The sequence below is a fragment of the Propithecus coquereli genome, unplaced genomic scaffold (genome assembly GCF_000956105.1).
Source record: "Propithecus coquereli isolate 6110/MARCELLA unplaced genomic scaffold, Pcoq_1.0 Scaffold147, whole genome shotgun sequence".
Lineage (NCBI taxonomy): Eukaryota > Metazoa > Chordata > Mammalia > Primates > Indriidae > Propithecus > Propithecus coquereli.
Window position 1 is genome coordinate 6,949,919 of NW_012139080.1, and position 10,177 is coordinate 6,960,095.

Consider the following 10,177-nt stretch of genomic DNA (forward strand, 5'->3'; position numbering starts at 1 on the left):
GGGGAAGCAAGTTCTCTCGTGTTTCTTCTTACAGGGGCGCAAATCCCAACCTGAGGGCCTGGCCCTCATGATCTAATCACCCTCCAAAGGCCCCAACTCCAAATATCATCAAATTGGGGGTTAGGATTTCAACATATAAAATTTGGTGGTGGGGGGGGGCAAAAACATTCAGTTCATATGGAAACTGCATTAACCACAGTATGGTACGAAGTGTTTCTTGTCCCTGAAGGCCTGCATCATAATAAAACCACTTCTGTGAAATGGCAGGGCAAGGCATCTTGGAGGCACTGGATAGAAACTTTGGGGATATTAACAAACAGAAACCATGACAGTTAAAAAAGCTCTTTGCACTAGTCCTTTGGGTCTGTCCCCCTCATCCTTCATCCCTGATGATGACTTTTTGTTAACTGACCTTCTGCTTCAACTCTGTTTTTATTTTAAGGTAAAGAGTTCTTCTTTGTGGTCATCCTAATCGCATACGGTAACTTACTGGTGATCAGTGGTGGCCAGCATTTGAAAGATGAGTGGTCATATTTGAGTGTTGAGGTTGGAGACACCACCCAGCAACCACTTTTTAAAACAAGGTGTCTTCCATCCCAAAAAATCAGAAGGAAAGCTTTCTAGCTGTTTGCATTAAAACTATATAACCTTTAATATAACGATTTCCCAGCTTACACTAGGTTTCTGGAAAGCCCTAATATCAACCAAAAGATTAATCACCTTACCTCTAAGTTCTCTGAATTGTTGAACAATTCATGTTCTTTCTTTCTGGTTTTCCAGATTCTTTCCTCAAATTCATGCTAACCTGACCTGCGTGTGGTCCCCTTGGTAGCTCAAGAGTCAGACACTCTTTTTTCTACTTAGAGGGGACCCCGTGTGGAAGCTCTTCTTAGCCACTCATTTCTTTACCGTGTCACAAAGCAATGGCCTGGGGGTTGGGAGCCGTGGGTTCCAGTCTTTGCTCTGACATTCACTGTCTGATGATTTTGGACAAGTTACATATCCTTTCTGGGCTTCTGTGTCTTTACTGGCACAAAAGATACCTCCCCAAAGCCCTCAAGTCCTAACTTTCTGTTCTGTCCTGTACTGATTCTTGCCGTGCTCTTCTCCTTGTGGGATCTTTTTCTTCTTTGCCTTTTGTTCTTTTCTGAGGCCGTGTAAAACAATTTTCTGGGCTCCCAACCTCTCCTTCATGCAGGCTCTTCTCCCTTCCAGAAAGCTCATTCTTTTCTCCCTAATAATTGCTGCTTCCAGGAAAGCAGTTCGGAGTCTGGAATGCTGTGGACCGCAATGGTTAAGAGACCAAGGTGGGAATGGATCAGACACGTGTGTGCAAACCCTGCCTCTGATGCTCGCTGGCTGAATTTCCACATCTGTGAGCTGGAGGTGAAGTCAATCTCACCTGGGCTTTTGTCAGGGTTAAATAGGATGAGGTCACTCTAGCCCGGGCAACAAAGTGAGACTCTGTCTCAAAAAAAAAAAAAAAAAAAAATAGGATGAGGTGGGCAAAGTGCTTTACACAGAGTAACCTTTCCAAGGTTATTCGCTGTTCTTATTGAGTATTTAAACAGTGCTTCCTTTCATATACAGTGCCTTTTCTTTTTTGAGATTGTATTAGTCAGGGTTCTTCAGAGAAACAGAACCAATAGGGTGTGTATGTGAGCGTGTGTCTCTTTATATATACACATATACATATATGTAGAGAGAGCGCATACATGCAAGAGATAGAGATATTTATTTTAAGGACTTGGCTCACATGATGATGGAGGCTGGCATGTCCAAAATCTGCAGGGTAGGTTAGCAGGCTGAAGACCCAGGGAAGAGCCAATGCTAAGTTCAAATTCAAAGGCCGTCTACTGGCAGAATTCCCTCTTCCTCCAGGAAGGTCAATCTTGTTTCATTAAAGCTTTCAGCTGATTAGGTGAGGCCTACCTACATTATGGAGGAAAATATGCTTTACTCAAAGTCTATTAATTTCAGTGTTAATCTCATCTAAAAATATACCTCCATGGAGACATATAGAATAGTGTTTGACCAAATATCTGGGTACCAGGGGTTAGCCCAGTTGACACATAAAATGAACCATCATAGAGAATGAAAATATATTATATTTACCCCTGTTTTTCTCTTTCTGTTGTTCTTTGTTTCTTCCCAGTGTCCCAAGATTCCTTCTTTTGTCACTTGCTTTCTGTTTGGAGAACTTCCTTTAGCTATTCTTTTAGGGTAGGTTTGCTGGCTACAATTTCTCTTAGTTTTTCTTTTTTCAAGAATGATTTCCCCTTCATTGCTGAAGGATAGTTTCGCTGGATATAGGATTTGCAGGTGACAGTCCTTTTCTTTTAGCAATTAAAAAATGTTGTACCACTTCCTTCTGGCCTCTATGGTTTCTGATGAGAAATCCAATGTTATTTGGATTGCCTTTCCCCAATAAATAAGGTATTATTTCTCTCTCTGCTTTCAAGATATTTTTCTTTGTCTTTAGTTTTCAAAGTTTGGTTACATGTTTCTTGGCATGGATTTCTTTGGCTTTATCCTTTTTGAGGTTCACTCAGCCTCTTGAATCTATAAGTTTATAACTTTTCACAAATTTGGAAAACTTATTTCTTTGAATACTGTTTCAGCCCTGCACTTTTCTCTCCTGATACCCCAATAACATGAATGTTAGATTTTTTTTTTTGTAGTCCAATGGGTCCCTGAGATTCTGTTCCCTTTTTCAGTGTATTTTTTTCTCTGTTGCTCAGACTGGGTTACTTGTCTACAAGTTCACAGATTCTTTTCTTCATCCCCTTCATTCTGCTATTAATCCCATCCATTGCACTTTTTACTTTGGTTATTATATTTTTCAGTTCTAAAATGTTCATTTGATTCTTCTTTCCATCTTCTATTTCTTTGCTGAAACTTTCTATATTTTCCATTTGTTTTTCATGTGTTCTTAATGGCTTGTTGAAGCATTTTTATGCTTTAAAATCATGTCAGATAATGCTAACATCTGTGTTATCTCAATGTTGGCATCTGTTGATTATCTTTTCTCATTCAGATCGAGATCTTCCTGATTCTTTGTATGATGAGTGATTTTTGAGTGACTCCTAGACATTTTTGGTTTTATGTTATGAGACTTTGGATCTTATTTCAATCTTCTGTTTCTTTTGGTCCATACTGACATTGCTTTGAGGAGTGGGGGCTAACTTGGGCCTCCAGGTGGGGTGGAGGCCCAGGTTCTCCACTTGTCGGATACTGCTACCTCATTACTGCAGGGTGGGGGTGGGAATTCTGGCTCCCTCTGAGGCCTCTGCTGACACCACTGTGGCTGGGAGGGGCAGGAGTACCTCTTTACTGCTCTCCACAGGCCTCCAGTGACACTTGGGGAAGGAGGCCTCATGACCACTGGGTAGCGGTGAAAGTCCTAGTTCTCCACAAGGCCCCCTCTGTTATCGTTCCAGGAGGAGGGAGAAGAGAAGTTGGGGGGTGGTGGCAGCTGGGGTGAAAGCCTCGGCTCCCTACTTGATCTTCTCTGATGGCAGCCTGGCAGGGGTGTGGGGGCTCCTTGCTACAGAGCCTCACTAGAGTGGAGATCTCAGCTCTCCCTCAGGCTTTAGTAAAAGGAGTGGGGGCGGGGCCATAGTTTTTTTCTGAGATGCTTGCTTGGAGTAGAGCAGTTATTATCTAAAAGTTTTCTGTCTTGCTAGGCTTCCCCTTTTCTGGTCCTTTGGTTAGAGAGAGCAAGCTTTTGTTGGGACTTTTTATGTCTGCACCGGTTGGCATTTCTGAATGGCCAGCTTCTCCAGTGAGAAGTCTGGGGTACAGGAAGCAAAAAAGAAAGCCTGGAAAATCATCGCTGTGAGGCCCCCTGCCTGATCTTCTCTTCATGTGTTCGAGTCTTCTTATGTTTATTTTATGTATTATGTTCGGGTTTTTAAATTGTGCCTAATTGTGGGAATGGGAAAAGTAGTACTTCTCCTCCACCTTCCCAGAAGCCTATTCTATATTGCATTTTAATCTAATCGGTATTTATATTTAGAGTGGCAGGAGAGGCTTCGCCTCCTGTTAAAGGAATCTCAAGCATTACTTGAAGCAGGTGGGAAAAAACCGTGGCGAGGGCTGGGCCAGGGGTGGTGGGAAGGACGGGAGCGAGTCTGCTCTTCCTACCTCGGAAGCCACTGCTCACCCTCTTTTTCACGCCACTTCCACTCCTTTAGCACCTGAATTCAAGCCCTGTCTTTTATTCTCCGCCACACAGAGGAAGCCCTGTCTTTCCCTGCGTTCCCACCACCCATTGTAGATTAGCAGCTACAAGCACCTTCCTTGACCCAGGCCCCAACATACAGTAGAAGGAAAACAAGGCCCATTCATCACGGCCGCGGCCATTCTTCCTCCGGACGGGTTGGCGGTGAATTCTGGGAGAGGGAGGGCTCCTGCGGCTTAACTTGCTGAAAAGGGGGTGGCAAAGCCCGTGTATGGAGCCTGTCAGCCCGGACATTCTGGAATAAGATTGAGTCCTGCTCGAGCGGACAAAGGGAACAATGCCGGCCCAGACAACCAAGTGTTCTCCCGTGCCCCCCTCCTGGCCCAGACCACTTCACATGGAACCTTTAAAAGGTCTATGGCTCTTGAGAGAAATGGCACAATTAAGGAGAGGCTGGAAGCCCACCAGGCAGAGAGCATCCTTTGTGCTGAAAATGCAAATTGTTTTCAATTTAATGGACAATCTCCCCTTGAGAAGGCTGATGAAGCGAATTGAGACAAAGGTGCTTAATTCTTTAGCCATCCTTTTGACGGATTCCAAGACTCAAAAATGGGGGCTGGAGGTGGGGGTGGGAGATTTTCCATGGCGAGACAGAGGGAGGAGACTTGGGGATGTCATTGGCAGGGGTCAGTCTTGAAATAGCACAGTCCTTGGTTGATGTTTTTAAAAAATTAAAAAAAAATTTTTTTGATAGACTTTATTTTGTAGAGCAGTTCTAGCTTCACAGCAACATTGAGCAGAGGGTCCAGAGATTTCCCAGGTACCTCCTGCCCCCTCACAGGCACGGCCTCCCGGTTATGCGCTTCCCCCACCAGAGTGCTGCGTTTGTCATAGTGATCGATGAACCTGACACATCGTTATCACCCAGAGTCCACAGTTTACATTCAGATTCACTGTTGGTTCAGTTTTTTGTGGTGGTTGTTTTTCAGAGGAGAGCGTGACAAGCACAGCCGAAGGTGTTTCTTTCAGGGAACCTGCTGCCTCCTTCTCCTTTGCTCAGTCTGGCCAGAGCAGAGCATCATGTAGGGTCAATAAATATTGACATGAAAGTCTTTGAGAGGTTTTCTGAGCCTTAACTTCCTTTAAATCATAGCTATGTTCCAGCCAAACTGTCATGAATAAACTTTTTTTATGTCACGTTTGACTATTTTAGGAAATCAACTATTAGTATTTAAAGGGAACAACAGATGCATGATTGCCTCTCTTTTATAAAGTGACACCTCACTGTACAGATTCCAGATCAGGGGTGGAACTTGTGACAATATCTTGGTGGTGTCAGTACCTTCAGCTGTCCAGAGTCATGGTCGAAGATCACCTGTTTGAGTGAATATAATTCACTTTTAAAAACTTCAGCATAGATCGTGTTGAAACCATCTATATTAAAATAACATAGAGCCATAAGGTGTAAATAGTAATCAAAGTCTGATTTTTATAAAAGTATAGATATAGCCAGAAGTTAATCGGGAATTTTTCCCTAACTTCCTTACTGCTATAACTGGTGACTGCTTCATGGCACTATCCTCCCTGATAGGTGCAAGATTCGTGACTCCCCCACTACTTCTATAGATGACATTGCCATTGTAAAGCCCAACACTTGTGCCTCTCTAGATGACCTTACTATTATAAAGCCTAAGACTGGTCTTTGAAGTATTTTTCGGATTCTGCATTCCGAGGGGACACACTGATGCCAACCGGACTCGTGGACAGGCAAGAGAACGAATCCACAGCCTTGAGACCCCCTACCCAGGAAATCTCCCAACCAAGAAGATAACCTCTGCTTCCCAGCCCTATGAGTTCATCCCCAGCCAATCAGCAGACCCAATTCCCTAGCCCCTTGCCTGCCAAACTATCTTTAAAAACCCTTTCTCCCAAATTCTTGAGAAGATGGATTTGAGAAATTCCTCCATCTCCTTGGATGGTAGCTGCGATATTAAACCCTTCCTCTGCCGTAACCCTGCTGTCTCAGTGTATTGGCCTCCTCTTGAGCAGCAGGCAATGAACCTGGTTGGGCTGTAACAGTGTGATATGCACGTGGGTCAATTAGTTTTTTAATTTTAAACAGCTTTTTGAGATATAATTTATATCTCAAAAAAATTCACCTGTTTTAAATTGTTTACCATCACCACCACCCAGTTTTAGAACATTTCCATCACCCGAATAAGGTCCCTCACACCTGGTTATGATTAATCCCCCACCCCCATCTGTAGCCCTAGGCTGCCACTAATCTTTTCAGGACATTTCATATAAATGCCACCATACAACATGTGGTCCTTTGTGACTGGCTTCTTCCACTTAGCAGGTTTTTTAGGCTTATTCATGTTATAGCATGTGTCAGTAGTTCTTTAATTTTTATTTCAGAATAATATCCTATTATATGGATATACTACATTTAGTTTATTCATTTACCAGTTGATGAATGTTTGGGTTGTTTCCATTTTTGGCTATTACGAATAATGCTGTTATGACTGTTGATACATGAGTTTCTGTGTGGACATATGTTTCCATTTCTCTTGAGTGGGTTACCTAGGAGTGGAGTCACTGGGTTGTATGGTAAATTTGTTTAAGGTTGGCTAGTCGTAGTCCACATTTCTGCAGCAGTTGGATAACAGTTGAAGTACCCTCATCCGGTACTGCTCAGTGGTGGCGTGTATTGGTTTCTCCTACCTGCCCCTCTGGATCCGTTCCCTGTGCCCCAGGAAGCTGATGTACACTATTGGGCTTCCTTGGCCTCTGATTTCAGCTGGGTGGGCCAGTGGGGAACACTGGCAACAGGTAGGAGGGAGAGAGGAGAGTGAGTTCGGGTTAACTCCCTGCAGATCGTAGAAGACTGGCTGTGTCCTCTGCTGAAGGTCGCAGCTCCTGTTGGATGGGCTTCTCCACATGGCTCTTTCTCCACATTCTAGTAACTGTTCATCCCCCCAGCCTTTCGGATCCCCTGGGTAACAGCAGTTCTGCTCTTATGAGCCCCAGTGCATTGCACTGTCCTGTGTAGTTTCTCTACACCCACACTTTGTAAATTGTCCCTTTAGTAAACTCTCTTCACATTACCTAATTTAAGTGTGCTGTCTTATTTCTTCCAGGACCCTGGACAAATCGAGTTTTTAGTTAATTTTTAAAAATGCTAAATCAGGCCGGGCGCGGTGGCTCACGCCTGTAATTCTAGCACTCTGGGAGGCCGAGGCGGGGGCGGATCATTTGAGCTCAGGAGTTTGAGACCAGCCTGAGCAAGAGCAAGACCCTGTCTCTACTAAAAAATAGAAAGAAATTACTTGGACAGCTAAAAATATATAGAAAAAATTAGCCGGGCATGGTGGCGCATACCTATAGTCCCAGCTACTCGGGAGGCTGAGGCAGGAGGATTGCTTGAGCCCAGGAGTTTGAGGTTGCTGTGAGCTAGGCTGACGCCACGGCACTCTAGCCCAGGCAACAGAGTGAGACTCTGTCTCATAAGAAAATTAAAAAAAAAAAAAAAGATGGTAAAAAAAATGCTAAATCAGAGTTCATTGACCTCTATGCTTCAGCTAACTTGACCTTCATTAGAAGGCTTTCCCCTTAGCCTAACAGGTGTTATAAATAGTTTTCCTGAGGAAATTATTTATGGTGAAGAAATGCAGTTCAAGATATGTGGATTGGTTAGAAATATTGTACAGGCACTTCCGCCCTTGTACGAACAAAGGTGTAATATTGGGTGAGCGTGGTAGAGTAGTATTCTTGGACTGTGATTTAGATCCATGTCTTGCCACTTAGTGGAGGATTCTGTCACCTGATCCAGCCAAAAGGTTGACCACATCCTTCCTCCAGAATATCATCATGTCTACTTGGGATGAGCCTTCATGCAAGGCATTTAGAGGACTGCCTGAGGGACAGAGAGCTGGGTATTCCACTGAGCTTAGAAGAACAGGTTCCTGACTATTTTGACATGGCTTACTAATAAATGTTTTATGTGTAGTAGAGTTCAGTCTGAGGCTTGCTAGCATTGTAACACACCATCTGCTGGCTAGGTTATGGGAGAGGAGACCTACAGCCCTCATCTACCTCTAATTACTGGAGGCCACAAGAAAAACCCAACAATTATGAGCAAACAAATAGGCTTAGGTCGGATAAAGACTGCAAATTTATGGCCTGCCATGCCGTCAGTTCTGCCCAGTCATAGACAGAGCTTGCTAGGGAAACATGTGCAATCACTCTGGCCTGTGGAAAATCACTCAGCCCAACCAGCCACAAGCAGGGAGGCCTCACTCAAGCCCCATGCAGCACCCACCCACTGCACATACATCCCCTGTGCCCTTTTCAAGAGCACTGCCATCTAATTTTTGTGTATTTCTTTTGTTCTCCTTTAACTTTTTAAAGAATTGAATTTCCCCATCCATCTTTATTGAGGTATAACTGACAAATAAAAATTGTATATATTTAAGGTATATGACAATATATTGATATGTGTATACATTGTAAAATAATCACCACGATCAAATTAATGAGCATATCTATTACCTTATATCATTAACATTTTGTTTTGTTTTGTTTTTGTGGTGAGAACACTTAAGAATCTATCTTCTTAGCAGATTTTAAGTATACAATACAGTATTGTTAGCTATATTCACAATGCTATCTGTTAGGTCTCCAGAACTTACTCATCTTGCATAATTCAAATTTTGTGTTTATAATCTCCGTTTGTCCTTCCCCTAACCCCTGGAAACCACTATTCTACTTTACTTCTATGAGTTTGGTTATTGTAGATTCCACATATAAGGGAGGTTGTGAAATATTTGTCTTTCTGTGTCTGGCTTATTTCACTTAGCATCATGTCCTCTAGGTTCATCTATGTTGTCAGAAATGTCAGGATTTCCTTCAATTCAAAGGTTGAATAATATTCCACTATGGAGTGTGTGTGTGTGTGTGTGTGTGTGTGTGTGTGTGTGTACTATATTTTCTTTGCCCATTCATCTGTTAATCGAAGGTCCATGTCTTGGCCATTGTGAATAATGCTGCAATGAACATGGAAGTGAGCATATCTTGAGGAGAACCTGATTTCCTCCGGATATATACCCAGAAGCAGAATTGCTGGATCATGAGGTAGTTCTATTTTTTATTTTCTGAGAAACTTCCATATAGTTTTCCATAATGGCAGTACCACCTTACATTCTAACCAACAGTGTACAAGGGTTCCCTTTTCTCCACATCTTGGCAATACTTGTTATAGTTTGTCTTTTTATAACAGCCATTCTAACAGCTATGAGGTGATAGCTCATTGTGGTTTTGATTTGCATTTTTCCTGATGATTAATGATAGTGATATTGAGCACCTTTTCAAATACCTGTTGGCCATTTGTATGTTTTCTTTTGAAAAATATCTATTCAGGTCCTTTGTTCATTTTTTAATCAGGTTATTATAATTACTTTTGGTATTCAGTTATATGAGTTCCTTATATATTTTGGATATTAATTCATCAGATATATGGTTTGTACATATTTTCTCCCATTCCATAGGTTGCTTTTGAACTCTGTTGATTGCTTCCTTTGCTGTGTAGGAGCTTTTTGGTTTGATACAATTCCACATGTCTATTTTTGCTTTTGTTGCCTGTGCTTTTGGTGTCATATCGAAAAAATTGTTGCCCAGACCAATGTCAAAAAGCTTCTTCCCCAGGTTTTCTTCTAATAGTTTTATGGTTTCAGGTTTTACATTTAAGTATTTAATCCATTTTGAGTTGATTTGTATATAAGGTGTGAGATAAGGTCCAATTTCATTCTTCTGCATGTGGATATCTAATTTTCCCAGCACTACTTATTAAAGAGACTGTCTTTTCCCCATTGTGTGTTCCTGCCATCTTTGTTGAGAAGCAGTTGATTATAGATGTCTGGATTTATTTCAGGGCTTTCTATTCTGTTCCATTGGTTTATATGTTTTTTTTTTTTTTTAATGTTATTACAGCATTCT

The 10,177-nt window shown here is 42.2% G+C and overlaps 1 protein-coding gene across 1 annotated transcript in view; it reads left to right on the top strand.

The window, feature by feature from the left end:
- HSD17B3 (hydroxysteroid (17-beta) dehydrogenase 3) overlaps positions 1 to 10,177 on the top strand; it is a 52,000-nt gene that overhangs the window by 4,326 nt on the left and 37,497 nt on the right. Inside the window, exons 2-4 of the mRNA XM_012640017.1 lie at positions 1,062 to 1,078; positions 1,496 to 1,512; positions 2,211 to 2,223. Of these exons, the coding sequence (XP_012495471.1) occupies positions 1,062 to 1,078; positions 1,496 to 1,512; positions 2,211 to 2,223 (47 nt within the window). The remainder of the gene's footprint in view (positions 1 to 1,061; positions 1,079 to 1,495; positions 1,513 to 2,210; positions 2,224 to 10,177) is intronic.